Raw genomic sequence first — 15029 nt, 5'->3', positions numbered from 1 at the left:
GCACGTCCAATAGGCAATCAGCCAGCACCTCTCTGTGCCTCTTCCCTGCTGGCACCCCCTACTGGCGACTCAGAGCCCGTCTGGAAGGCCTTCGTGCATACGCGGATGTGATGATGTCATGCATGGGTGTGATGTCATCACGGTGACATCCACGCACTTACGGATGCCTCGAGCCGCAGCCACTATGTATAGTGTGCTGCGGCTCAACAAAGTTTGCGGGACACTGTTCTAGAATTTGATGACTTCAATCCCGCTAATTGGGCAGTGACCCAGATATGTAGCTAGTATCACAGGAAAGGGGATTAGTGCATATTTCATTTCCTCTTTCCAGACTTCAACTGACAAGCCAAGCATTACATGTAAGCTCGGCAGATACTGTCAGGCCACCCTTCCATCCAATGGCAAGTTACCTCATGAGGCCTTTGATGTCTATGGAAGTCCGTTATCCGTGGTGTAGCCATGAGCAATCAGGCCCAACCAAAATTCTCATGCCCTTGTTATGGCTGGTGGGCATGCTGCCATTGCACTGACCTCTCCCTGGCCTGTGGGGGGGGGGGGGGAGGGAAGGGCAGTGGCACCACATAGAAAGTGCAGTCGGAAAGGGAGCTGTTCTTGATACCAGATAACCCCTGCATTTGGTGGGGCTTGGGGATTCCCACCAGCTCAGGTATTTAATGTTTTCAGTTGGCGAGGGGGTGGGAGGGTATGGAAACCACTTGTGCCTATCCATTTTGTCTAGTGGCCCACCCAAAATTTGAGGTCTGACTATGCCTCTGCATGTAACCAGTTGAAGCACTCTTCAGAAAACATGATAACTCTAGATTCTGTTCTCCTGTTTTATGGCCTTTGCTCATCGGCAAAGACAGGTCACTCTTGTATTGTCCTTTTAAACACTGTCATTAGCCACACCCGGTTTATCTTCGTGAGGATCTTTATTAACTATTGCTGTTCTTTCAAATTCAGTCTAAGCATCCTCTCACCTAAACGTGAATCTGATCTGTTTTTTTTTTTATATAGAATGTCATTTCGAAAGGAGGTACAGAAATCCTTTGTATGAATAAATATTACACGTTTCTATCTTACAAAGTTAAAATACAATCAAACAACCTTGTGGCGAGGAAGAAATACCCAAAGAAGCTTTATACAAAAGAAGGAAACACATTCCACTTTGACCGAGGAATGGATTTAGACAATGAGGGAAGGAAGTGAGGATGACCTGTTTCCATGGCAACAGGGGGGACAAGATTGTTTCTAAGGAAAGCTAAAGGAGACAGGAACAGTATAAAAACAGGGGGGCATGATGAAAGATCCCCCCTCAAAAATATTTATACTGGAATGTTGAAGATCAGTCTTTGGGAAAGAAATGACTGTGATACACCAACTGTTCTACCACATCAAAGTGCCACAACTAACCCATCCACACACAACACTGCTATGGATGCTCCAGTTCTAGGACCCACCCCTAACCCCCTCCTCAGAGCACTCTCATCAGCGCTGGCCACCTCTTCCTCTCACTTCTTGGTCCCTAGAGATCAGTCTTAGGCAGTAGTAAGCCTGAAGAAATGCTAAATGTAGCCACCCTCATGGCTGCTAAGGTATCAAAGACTCCGGGGTGGGGGAAAGGGGCACCAGTAAGGGAGGAACCTGTGTGATGGAGTTTATTCATTCTAGGTGTTGAACTAATACTGACATCATGGAGGCAGACCCGGCTGAAGTTACACATTTTAGAAACAAGGGTCTCCAAATGAATGAGTCTCCCATGAATAAGGGGCACCTGGAAGGGATGCCTCTTTATAGGGATTTTTATGCTTTTGGAAATCCCTTTAACAAAAGAAATGGACACTGAAGCTTCTATTCCATTTAACCCCTTCCAAAAGTCAATTTCCTTTTTCTCAAAGGGAACGGCGAGAAAGAAGAGCCTGGATTTCTTCGTTTTAGGGGTGAATGACTGACAGTGATGCATTTGGACAGCTGAATCCATGTTCCTTTGCTTCTAGTACACCCAGCTGACAGGGACCCACTGGGGCTCAGTCCGCAGCTTTTCCAGTGCTTCCTGCAGATGCAGGAACGTTTGGTCCAGGTCATCGTTGAGGATGCTCAGATCAAAGTAATGGCCATATGCCCGATGGATACGTCCACTCTCATCCACTGTTCGCCTCAGCTCCATATCCTAAAAAGATGAAGAAAAAGAAGGAAAGAATCAGGAGAGAACTGGAAGGATAAGGGGTGGGGATGGAAAGACCTGATTTATTAAAATCCAAAAAATGAAAGACAGAATAATCCATAACATAATAGACATGATTACAATGATCTAATAACATAAGAAGTTGCCTCCGCTGGGGCAGACCAGAGGTCCATCCTGCCCAGAGGTCCGCTCCCGCGGTGGCCCATCAGGCCTAATTGCCTGAACAGTGTCCCTGACTAATTTTGTAACTGCCTCTAACCCTCTAATCCTATCCCTATTACCTACCTCTACTCCTATCTGTACCCCTCAATCCCTTTGTCCTCCAGGTACCTGTCCAACATCTAACACTTTGAGAACAATTTTCTAAAGTTTTCATCCAGTAGCATCCATAGCTGAAATCTGCTTTCCTCCTCTGTGAGTATCTGTTTTGTTTTCTCAGCTGCACAAGGAGGGAAAAGTTCAAGTTGACAGACACCACACAGGGATTTCATTTTGAAATTCTGCCCCTGATTTTAAAGCGGGTTCAAGTGACACTTCTGCACATGTGGCACCAAACAGCCCCAAATTTTCAAACACACACTCCACAGAGTGTTTCCCAATTGAATGTTCACTTGCAGGTTCACAAGTGCCAAGTCCCTCTGAAATATGAACATGGGGCCACAGCTGAAAAAGTGTATTCTACCCATGGAAATAGACTATGGGTGAACTGGCCACCCACTGGGCCTGTAGAAGCACATGGGCTGCAGAATGACAAACAAAGACACTTTTCCCCGCACTCAACAGATACGGTCTCAATTTTCTGTTTTCAAAAATACACATGTTGTTCTGTCTGGAAAAAGTCCCCAAGAAAAACAGGAGGTGTGAATTTCCAGGGAGAATTTTTAGAGTTAGAGTCTCCTTTACTAAGATACATTAACCTGGTGCTTCTCAACTCTCTCCTAGATACACACCTAGCCAATGTGGTTTTCAGGATCACCATGATGAATATGCATGAGATAAATTTGCATACAATGGGCCCCCAGTATATGCATATTCATCACAGTGCTCCTGAAAACCCAACTGGCTTAGGTGTGCCTCTAGGATAGGGTTGTAAAGCACTGTGCTATGAGCGTTAAATAATTCAAGCCCCATTATTCTCAGTGGGCCAAGTTACTCATTATGTACTTGACTCAAATGTACACGGATCAATGTACACTGACATATGTTAACTGGTAAGGCCATGTTAGGAAAAGACTGGTGACAATCCATGGGTATAAAAGCACCCATGGAGGTTGCATCTAGGCAGGTAGTATGACAATTATCCTCAAAACACTTGGGGAACTCTTCCATCAAACTGCGCTGCTCCTGATAACTCAAGAGTTCCTATGAGCGTCAGGAGCAGCGCGGGCCATTCAGCGCAGCTCTCTGCGCTAAAAACTGCTAACGCAGTTTGATAGAAGAGGCCCTAAGTGTTAGGATCTCCAACTCACTGCAAGTCAATCTTATGTCTCTGCATTCCCCTCCCCTCTTTCCCATTCATAGTACTATTAATGCACTCTGTGAGACAATTGTATGTTCCTTCCTCCAACCTGCTTGGCCCCGAGGAAGGGAGGGTTGATTCCCAAAAGCTAATCAAAACATTTATTAAGTTGATGGTGGATAGTCCTTTGAAAGCCACCCTATTTGTCACTTATATAAATGAAGTACTGAAAAGCTTAGTTTTAGCATAAGGAATTACTTTTTTTTTGACAAAAGATATCTATGATTCCAGAAGTTTCTTGTGTTACACAAATACAATGTAAATTGTTTCTTGCCCCTAAAAGACAACATAATTCAATCAAAGTAATGAAAAGAACACCATTTAATAATAGGAAAGACGAAGCAAAAATAAACCGAATACTATACATCTCTAATACAAAATACTTATTATTTTATATTATAGATTACCATATTAAGATAAGATAATGCAGATTGAAGAACTGAATTCAAATCCTATCAATGGCATTCCTGTAACCAACATTTTTTTTTTTAAATTTGTTTCCAAGTATCTGATCGGTTTACAATGCTAAAATAATATAAAGCATAAAATTTTAAAAATAAAAAGGGATGATGGGAACAAGGTTAAGACGAACAAGGACTCCTGATGCAGGCTCTAGAGCCGAAATAGAGTCAGAGTCGAGTCCCTCACTGTGCCAATTGATGATTTATATATTTTTAATATTGACTGTTATTAAAGTGTGGTTCATCTGAAGACGTGAAGTGCTCTGCTCCTGTATTTTTTGGTTTGTTTATTGTTCTCGAAGAGTAAGTCTTTCTCTGTTTCTTTGATCAACAGTACCTCCAAGAGAAGTCTCAAATGCTAAAAATCGGATGCTAGTTTCTAAGATGGGAGGAACTTTAGTTACGTGCTTATCACAACTATGTACTTTTTCTGGTGAAGCAGCTGTTGAAGTATCAACATTGGAGTCTGAAATCAACCAACATAGTGGACAATTGAATGAGCATTCTGAGAAAATAAGATCAGAAGAGGAAGTAAATGCTTCACTAATGAAAGGCAACAATTTATTGGAAGTTAAATTGGAGAACCAGATGAGGGCTAATAATTTACGCTTTCTGAAATTCTTACAATAATATGATTTCTCCATGCCAGATGTTGAAACGGTATATGGTTGCAATTCTATTTCTTGACTCCTCATGCCTCCCAATAATAGCTAAAGCTTTTTATACTCAATCTGTTAAAAATAATTCCGTGGGATGGATTGAGGAGGCTCTGAAGGTACATCAATTCAGGAAACTACTCTGAGAGCAACCTTAATGATTACTTTCGGAAGTAGTGAGAATAGGAATAAGGTGTTAATAAATTTCTTCTGGAAGAGGTCAGCCCATTTTCATAGTTCACCAATTAATATTTTTCCTGATGCATCCTGTAGGACCCAGACGATCTGTTGGGATTTTCATAAACTAAGGCCTAGAGCTCTGTCCCTAGGCATGACTTTCTTGAAGTTTCCTAGACTGTGTCAGGTAAATTTTCAGGGGAAGGATTATACTTTTCTTGATCCTTTAAAACTAGAGAAGCTAATACTTTCTCAGGAAGTCAAGGGGGTTGATTTATTATCACCTGAGAATTGAACTGGTTGGAAGAGAGGCAATATTCTTTGGGGACAGGGTTAATGTTGGACATTTGTTTTCGTATTTGAGTGTTGGAAGCTACTCTTTCCTTTTTTTCTTCTTATTGCTATAGATTTGGGTGGAAGTAATTTCATATTAACTATCGCTGGCTTTTACAAAGCTGCGGTAGAGATTTCTCCTGCAAGTTGGGGAAGTAAATGCTCAGACGCTCATAGAATTCCTATGAGTGTCGGAGCATTTACCTCGATGACCTGCGGTAAACACCTCTATCATGGCTTTGTAAAAGGAGCCCTATGTGTTTAAGTATATTTGATTCTAAATATCATCCAATGTATGTTTTGATTGCATTATGTATATTATTAAAAATGAAATTTAAAAGAAAGAAGTTTTATCAGGGTAGAGCCTAATTGCAGCAGCTAAGTGGTACAGATAAGTGGTACAGACTGGAGTCATCCATGTATTTTCAGCAACATTATCTGAATAAACAACTGAATACTACTACAGATCACCCTGGTGCTATCTGGAAGTGGAGCTTGGCTTTATCCAAAACTGGGGATGTTCCGCACTGGTATCCAACTAACTTAGGACAGCAAAAAGCTGCCATCTGGATTCACCCAGTGGCATAGTGGAGGTGGGCAGGCTACCCCGGGCGCTGTCTTGATGGGGGCGCACCTCTCCTCCCCTCCATCCCCTCACCTCTTCAAAATTTTCAGAGGCAGCGAGCAGCATCTCCCAGCCTCAGCTGGCCTTGTGATGTCACTTCCTGGTTGCAGGACCAGGAAGTGACATCAAAGGCAGAACTGAGATCGGTGCAAGCAGAAGCTAGGAGATGCTGCTTGCTGCTGCCAAAGATTTTGAAGAGGTATGTGTGTGTGTGTGGGGGGGGGGGATGCACAGCAGGGAAGAGTTCATGGGGGTACACGACAATGTCAGACACTACTACCCCAGGCGCCTCATTCCCTCACTATGGCACTGGATTCATATTCTGATAATGGTGTTGAATATATTCATTATTTAGATATTGGCAGTGGTCAGCGCTATATCTGGATATTCAGTGATGGTATCCAGATATCAACTGGTGCTGAATATGAAGGTATATTTTAAACACCACGACTGGTATTTAAAAGTAACATTGACTACAGAGTTTATATATTGCCCTGTCAATATTTGGGATTATTGGCATTCAATCATGGTCTGCTGCCTTTGTACAGAAGTGTCCACACATACATGGTACATAGATCAGCTACAAAGAATTACATATATACAGAAACATGCAGCAAGTCACAATCCCATAGCTCTCTAGAGTCTTGCAGATCTGGCTACTATCACTTTCCTTTCCCCACTCACCGATAGCTGTTTTGTGACCACTCCCGTACTAATTGCTGCTCTGTTCATCGCTCGGAGAGTCTCAAAGTCAGGAGCTTCGATGAACACCACATAAGGGACAAATTCAGCTGTCCTTAGCACCTTCACTGCCTGCAGAAGATAAAGCAGAGAGTGGCCTAAGAGAAGTCCCCAAGAGCTGCCTAAGTGACATGCGTGTGGCCTGCCATGGTAAGTGCTGTGACACGTTTTCATTACCTGTGGATTGACATCAAGGATACACATTTTGCCAGACTCTACCACTTCATGAATTGAATCAATCTTGGTCCCGTACAAGTTCCCCTCATACTCTCCATGCTCCAGGTACCGGCCAGCTTTGATGTCCACCTCCATTTGCACACGGGAAACAAAGGAATAGGATTGCCCATCCATCTCATCTTCTTTCGCCTTCCGTGAGGTGTCTGAGGTCAGATAAGATTCACCAATGAAGGAATGAATCAATGCAGCCCACATCAACAAGCTGTAGAAGGGGACTGGTGGAACTACGTTTCAATCAAAGTTATTGCCTGCTGGAAGCAATCATTCCCGCTTTTCACATCAAACTTGTTGGGATTCAACTAATCATCAGAAACTCTTGCTCATGGAAGAAGGGGGAATGGGGGGTCAGGCAAGAGGTCGTTACTCACACGGGATTGTTGTTCCATAGCGGGATGGGTCTGACACAATGAGTTTGTTTTTCAAGCTTCGGCGGCCGACGCCTTGGGCCCCAATAAGAATGAGTGTTTTTCTCCGGAAGGGGGGCATGCGAGCCATCTCCTCATAAATCAAAAGCTCATGGCGATCAAACTCTAAGTGGGTGGAGAGGGGTAGAGAAAAAGAGTGCACCATAAACACACGTCCCATATTACTCTCAGGAATTCACTGTGCCAGGAGCAGAGTTGCCATCACCCTTAGGAGATCCTGACATATCCCACATCTTCTGTACTAAAAGTTACTAGGGTTTAAGAGAACTCGAATTGTATCCAATACACTCCACAATCATTCTCTATTAAACCACAAAACAAAATAGCAGTTCAAATAAATTTGCAAAAAGGGGAAGGAAAAAGCCTCAAAGAGCTCCAAGCTAAAGTCAACCCTAAGGATCTAGAAACCCTTTCATCACTGGCATAAAAACCTTCCACAAGTCGCATCAATCCTTCATAGCTACTTTATTGAAAAATAGTTACTTTACCTGACAATCTGTAGAAATTTCTCTTTCAATGTCCCAATATGTCCACAGCAGCTAACAGCCCACAGCCCACAGCCAATGTTAGCCACTGTTTCGCTCCACTTCTTCAGGACCAAACTAGCTGCTTTTGAATATAATTCCCAAAAGGTATTTTACTCTTCCCTTTCCAGGACAGGGAAAAGGGAGCTGAGATTCTCTAATATCGCCGGTAAAATCCAACGGACCGATGTCACGGCCGTAAATGTGACGATTTCAAAAAGATGAGTCATTCTCAATGAACCGTGCATGAAAATGAGGTTCACGGAGAGTCAGCAAATTTACATGAGATGAGTCGCTGGTGACAGCAATCGGCACATGTGCAGAGTAGTCCGAAGAAAGAAGTGTAAATGCGTAATTAAAAGCTACACCTTAGGCACACATATCATGGGAAGGCCTTATATGCACACATCATAGGCGTGTGTCACATGCGGCTGTAGCTGTTAGATGCTCAAGTCACAAAATAGATAAAGCCCAGCACTTTTACGGTGGTTTCCTTTTCATGTTGATTTCTGGCTCTTGTAGTTGGAAGTACAGGATCATTCAGTTACTGTAGCGTGCATAAGATACGCCTTTAAAATGTGTACCCAAGACGTGTGATTTTGCGATTTTAACCCCCCAAACTATTACACCATTCACATAAATTATAGTAGTATATTTAAAAATTTTTTTATCATGAGCCACATCCAGAAACACACACTTGAGACGCGCTTTCGCAGTACCGGCACCCCTGGACCAACCAGTAATTTTTGGTCATCAAAAGCCAGCGCCATGCTTGGAGAATCACCCGGCAATGATAGAGAATCACCCAGAGTGCTCATTTAAATATTAATTAGCCCACTGTACTACCATTTAATATTAATGACCTCATTGTAATATATTTGCATAGCAGAGTCGGAGGCTGCTAGGAAGCTCCGAAAAGACCATGATGAGCCATTCTGATAATCAGCTGGTAAAATACTGCCACTGGCTGGAACCGGTTTAGCAACCATCATTAAAGGCATAGGCAGCGTATTGCTGTTTGGTTTGGGGGAGGGCCAGGAGCTCTGCCATAGCCCCAGCAGAATCCTGCGGCACGGCCCGTCACCAGCTCCCTATTCCACTCTCTACCTCCTCCCAGAGTTGAACTTTAAATCTTCAGGCAGCCACCGCACAGCGTCAACGAGAGGGCCTGCCCCTGGAAGTAGAATTAAGGATTCCGGGGCAGGCTTGCTTGTTGACGCTGCCCTGAAGACTTAAAGTACAACATCGAGAAACGGGTGGGAGGGCGGGTACCAACCAGCGACCGCCAATCTTTGAGGATGCCATGGCTCCTGTGGTCTCCTTCATTCCAATGCCTATGGTTAAAGGCACGGTACATTTTGAGAATCCAACCCTGAAACTTCCTTCCATATTCCTTCCAATACCAATGATGAAAGGGTTTCTAGCTCCTTAGGCTAACTTTGGCTTGCAGCTCTTTGAGGCCTTTTCCTTCCTCTTTTTGCAAATTTATTGAGAACTGCTATTTTGTTTTGTTGTTTAATAGATAACTTCCAAGTTTCCCTGAAAATAAGATAGTGTCATATTAATTTTGGGCCCCAAAAATGCACTAGGTCTTATTTTCGGGGTATGTATATGATCATCTCTCCCTTCCTCTCCTTCACTCCTCTACGTTTCTTGTTTCCTTTTTCTCCCCTACATGTGCATCTTTCCTCCCCTCCCTCCCATCCCCCTGTGCAGCAGAACCCTTGCCCAGTTTCTGTTCTTCCCTCCCTCCCTCCCATCCCTCATGCAGCAGCGCCCTTGCCCAGCTTCTATCCTTCCTTCCCTTCCATCCCTCGTGCAGAACCCTTGCCCAGCTTCTATTCGTTTTTCCCTCCCTCCCTCCCAGCCCTCGTGCAGCAGAAGTGTGCCCCCGTGGTCGGTGGGGTTCAGATGGGAGGAAAGGATGGAGGGTCAGCGGGGGTTCGGCTGCGCGGCTTGGGGTGGGTTGAAGAGTTGCTGCTGGCGAATCCAGGGACTAAGGCTTACTTTTGGGGTCAGGTTTATATTAAGACCTACTCTGAAAATCATGCTAGGGCTTATTTTCAGGGTAGGTCTTATTTTCAGGGAAACACGGTATTAGAAACATGATGATAGATAAAGGCCAAATAGCCCATCCAGTCTGCCTATCCGCAGTAACCATTATCTCTTCCTCTTTCTAAGAGATCCCACGTGCCTATCCCATGCTTTTTTGTATTCAGACAGTCTCTGTCTCCACCACCTCTTCTGGAGGGACTGTTCCACGCATCTACCACCATTTCTGTAAAAAACGTATTTCCTTAGATTACTCCTGAGCCAATCACCTCTTAACTTCATCCTATGCCCTCTCATTCCAGAGCTTCCTTTCAAATGAAAGAGACATTTTCATCGCAAATGCAAAGATACAGGAAAAAAAATGGTAGGCAAAAGCCCGGGACCACTCTGCACTGCTCATTCTATCTATCTGTTTATCTCTTACTTTATCAAGGCACAGCCACCACAAAAGATCCTTTCTTCGGGCTTCTGCCACTCCTTCTTCATTCCCTACTCATTATTACTCCTGGGAGTAGAATGTAAGGCTATTTGCATGCTTACACTGTACCTCTGCTTGGATGTCACCATAGGGCCGGTTGTGCCTACGTGTTTAGCGCAGGTAGGCAAGGACTCGCCAGGACCATGGCATCAATATTCAGACTCACCAGCATTCTTTGTCGTCAGATACATCATCTTTTTCTTCTTCTTTCCACTGAGGCTTCCACACAGTGCCCCTGTCAACATCAAGCACCCTTGCCTCAGGAACAAGCCAACACATCAATGGACAGTGGGGGGGGGAGGGGATAAAGTGCCCTACCTCAGTGTGTCAAGCAGCAGCCCAGAGGAGGCATAACACGCTTTGCAACATCCCAGAACAGAGTGTGGCAGTGGTAAAAGCTACAGTCTCAGCACCCCGGGGTTGTGGGCTCAAACTCATGCTGTTCCTTGTGACCCTGAGCAAGTCATTTATTCCCTCCCATTGCCCCATATAAAATTATCCCTAAATGCCAAGAGATCTAATTTATAACATTTTTATTGAAGAAATCAGTAAATATACAATATTATAATACAATAAAATAAGTCATTAAATCTAATTCCATTCTTTATTGGGAAATCAGGGCAAAGAGGTAAAAGCAGGACTGGATCATTCTGTTGGGGAAGACAACAGATAGTTTGTGAGCCCGCTGGGACAGACAGGGAAAAATGCTAAATTCACGTAAAACCGTTCCGAGCTCCCCCTGGGAGAACAGTATAGAAAATTGAACGGAATAAATAAATCAGGAAGAGGAGACATTTCTCTCCTTTCTTCCACTTTTGCCTGAGGACAGATTCTGCATCCTCTGACCAGGGGTTCTGGCATAAGATAAGGATAGAGGGAGGCTTCCCATACTTACCTGAAGTTGGTGTCAAGTCCAGGTCTCGCTTGACAAAGGCTTTTCTCTTTTCTTCCAGCAGCTGGCTTGGGATGAGGCCTGCACTGCCTCCTTCCACGTGGCAGGCCTGGACAAGAAAGAGGTAAATGAAACGGAGAGAACAGCGGACACCAGCCTAGGTTAGCAACGGGACTGCAGGCTACACAATTATCAGGGCAATTCCCGTTTCTCAAATACTCTCGTCACCCTGGCACAAAGCTCTTCACTTGGGCTTCAAGCATGGAAGCACCAGACCAGAAGGTACATAAGCACATAAGCATTACCTCTGCCGAGTCAGACCATAGGTTCATCATACCCAGCAGTCCGCTCCCGCGGCAGCCCCCCAGGTCAATGACCTGTAGTGATCTATTACTCTACTACTCTATTACTTTACAGCCTTTTGTACTGAATAGTAACCCTCTAGTTGTACCCCTGGATCCCCTTTTCCTTCAGGAACTCGTCCAATCCCCCTTTGAACCCCAAAGTCGTACTCTGCTCTACCACCTCCTCTGGAAGCGCATTCCAGGTGTCTACCACCCTCTGTGTGAAGAACTTCCTAGCATTTGTTCTGAACCTATCTCCCTTCAATTTTTTTTGAGTGCCCTCTAGTTTTTGTTGCCCCCGCCAGTCTGAAGAATCTGGCCCTCTCTACCTTCACTATACCCTTCAAGATCTTATAAATTTCTAGGTAGGGTGGAAGCAGCAGTGGTGGAAGCAGCAGTTTCTAGGTAGGGTGGAAGCAGCAGTGGTTGGCTACTGTGAGAGCCAAATAGAGCTCAACTCCATGGAAGACCCAGGAATATTATTTACTGATTTTTATTTTTAAAATTTCTATACAGTCTATAGGTGGTTTACAGTATATCCACATACACAATACTTAAAAACAGTACAAAAGAGGGACAAATCATCAAAAATTAAGTTCACAGTTAATCCTCAATCAAGACAAGTCAGACCCTATTAAAAAAGTATCAACGAACAATTGTGTTTTGAGGAGTTTTCTGAAAGTTCCTCTATCAGCACATTTCCTTAGCTGCCCTACTAGGGTTGCCAGATTTTCCTTTCGGAAAATCCAGACCCCTATCCCCGCCACCAGGCCTGCCTAGTTACGCCCATCCCCACCCTAATCCCGCCCCCAAGTCCGCCCTAACCTCACCCCCCACTGCCTGCCTTGTTGGGCCGGGAGGAAGTCCACACAAGCGTGGATGCTAGGTGATGACATCACGCACACATGCCGTCATCGCATGATGGCTGCGCATACCCGGACTTTCTCCCTGCCCGACACAGCTTTTCAAATCTCTACGTTTTGTATGCCTATGCCCTACCATCGAATGCCATAATTTCACCTCCAATTTCACCTCAGCACAACAAAAAGTCATTGCACAGGTTTCTACATATTTCGGATTAACATTGGTCTTTAACAAAGCAGAATTTTCAGAACGCAACAGTCTTATGGGCTGATTAACCCTTTCAGGACCATAAGGATCGTAGGCCAATTTTTGTGGTTTTGACGACATTTTTATGGTAAAAAGGGCTTGCAGATGCCAAAAAATTGATTTTTTTGGTGAAATATCATTATTTTTTTTAAAAAAAATCAAACTTCTGGCTTATGGACAGTGTGGCAAGTGAATCTTCTCGTCAATCTGGCAACGACGCTAATGAATGAATGTCGGAACCAGTTTGTTTACATAAAGGCAGTATCCTATGGAATCCGTACATATCAAATTTAGAACTGTAGACTATCCCAATCAAAATTTATAGGATTTTAAAGTTATGGGACAAATATGTCCCTTGGTCCTGAAAGGGTTAAAAGGTCACCTTATTTTTCAAATACTCTGGAATTGTACAAAAATTGATGACAAATCATCACAATCTTATATTGTACTCCAAAAGCCACTGGCAGCCGGTGCAGTTGCTGAAGTCAAGGTGTAATATGAGCATATTTTGATGTTCCTCTAATCAGTCTGGCTGCAGCGTTTTGCACCATTTGCAATGTCCTGTATCTTGTCTTACCTGCCACCAATTTGGGTCATCTTGGTTGACAATCTGGAGCAGATCTCCCGCGGTGAACTTGAGGCCCGCCTCTTTACATGGGATCAGGTTATCACTGGTTGGTTCATAGTCAAAATGGCACTTTACAAAGACCTTAGAGAAGAGGAAAAAGAGACCACGAGAGTCTAACTAAAGTTGCACATTTCTTTGCCCATAGGCATTGGAACTAAGGTTACCATATGGCTCCAGAAAAAGGAGGACGGATTGAGACATTCGGTGTTTTACTTCTACTGAACGTAATGGAAGTAAGGAGGACAGATAGAGACATCTGGGCTTTACTTCTATTGAAACAAATGGAAGTAAAATCTGGATGTCTCAATCCGTCCTCCTTTTTCTGGAGCCATATGGTAGCCCTAGTTAGAACGGGAGAGATCACAAGGGCCATTGCCTCCCCAAAAATTCTCAGTCGCTTTTTTTTTTGGCCCACCCTTCTCCCGGTGGTGTCGCTTAAATCTTCGAGCAGCCACCATGCAGCAGTCATGCAGCGTGAGACGGCAGGCCTGTCCCAGAACCCTTCATTCTACTTACGGGGCAGGCCTGCTCATGGAGGCTGCGCGGCGACTGCTGAAGATTTAACTAAAGTGCCGAGAGGTGGTTGGGGGAGTCGGGAGCCGTTTAGAGGTCATGTGCCAGAGAAGAGCTCCTGGGCCCAAGCAAAGCAACGTTCCGCTGCCTGTGTCTTAACCCAAACATTTGCTGCCAATGCAATTTCTTTCTGTGGCATGTTTCCTGACCAGAAAACTAAAATCTAACACCATAGATGTAGTTTATCTGACTAAGCAAGTGAGAGGGCATAGAGTGTTTTCTAATTTTTTTTCTGCCCTACTTTTTTCTTGATACTTATGTTCAAACATTTTTATTGAAGGAACAAAGTACATTCATATTATATAGAAAGGTATTCCTTACAAAAAAATTTTTACCAATTTAAAATTCCAATCAATATAATATCTAAAATATCATCATAAATAGTATCATTTCTCCAAACGTTCTGTTTAACAAACCATAATCCCGCAAATCACCTCCCTCCCTTCTCCCTCCTACCCATTCCCCTTTCCCATCATCCCATCCCTTCTACCCTCCATCCTATTTTCCTTCCCATACAAGATGAAAGGGACAAAAACAGCCAAATTTTGGAATACAATGAAGGCAACCACAGCTTCAATATAATTCATTAAGAATTAAACTTCTTGCTCTAGGTGAAAGTTTTTGAATATAGGGATCCCAAGTCTTCATAAAAAGACGAGTTTGTCTAGGAGAACCTCCCAGACCTCAAATAAAAGTAAAAGATGCAATTGGTTCCTCAATGCCCAAAACTTGGAGATTCTTTCTGTAGCCAATATTGCATAATACATTTATGCCCAATCATACATGCCTTCTTAAATAAAAGGCATCTCCCTTGACCAAATACCCCACAAGCAGCTGCCTTACCAAAAAGTATTCCCCTTGGAGAACCCACAACAGGACTATCCCATAATGAACCCAAATATAATAGGATGGCAGACCAGAAAGACTTAAGGACACAGCCAAAAAGCATGAGATAATGTGCTAAGATCTTTATCACATTTAATACAATTTGGGGAATTTACTAAACCCGCATGAAAAGCTTGAATTTGGGAGAAATAGGCCCTATGTAAAACTCTATATGTACATTCCC

The 15029-nt window shown here is 43.7% G+C and overlaps 1 protein-coding gene across 9 annotated transcripts in view; it reads right to left on the bottom strand.

Moving 5' to 3' along the window:
• Window positions 1-962: 962 nt before the first annotated feature.
• Window positions 963-15029, bottom strand: part of MPP2 (membrane palmitoylated protein 2) — a 56097-nt gene continuing 42030 nt past the window's right edge. For 8 of the 9 annotated variants that reach the window (XM_033919265.1, XM_033919266.1, XM_033919268.1 and 5 more), the window contains 7 exons: window positions 13337-13468; window positions 11309-11414; window positions 10580-10648; window positions 7303-7464; window positions 6875-7077; window positions 6641-6769; window positions 963-2170 (listed from right to left, as the gene is read on the bottom strand). In XM_033919265.1, coding sequence (XP_033775156.1) covers window positions 1994-2170; window positions 6641-6769; window positions 6875-7077; window positions 7303-7464; window positions 10580-10648; window positions 11309-11414; window positions 13337-13468 — 978 coding nt within the window. In that variant the 3' untranslated portion in view covers window positions 963-1993. Of the gene's footprint in view, window positions 2171-4257; window positions 4632-6640; window positions 6770-6874; window positions 7078-7302; window positions 7465-10579; window positions 10649-11308; window positions 11415-13336; window positions 13469-15029 lie in introns of those variants that run through there. The other variant, XM_033919267.1, reaches the window with a different exon arrangement.

The sequence above is a fragment of the Geotrypetes seraphini genome, chromosome 13 (assembly GCF_902459505.1).
Source record: "Geotrypetes seraphini chromosome 13, aGeoSer1.1, whole genome shotgun sequence".
In the NCBI taxonomy this organism is placed as follows: Eukaryota; Metazoa; Chordata; class Amphibia; order Gymnophiona; family Dermophiidae; genus Geotrypetes; species Geotrypetes seraphini.
The sequence above is the reverse complement of the archived record's forward strand: the minus strand, read 5'-3'. Positions and strand labels throughout refer to the sequence as shown.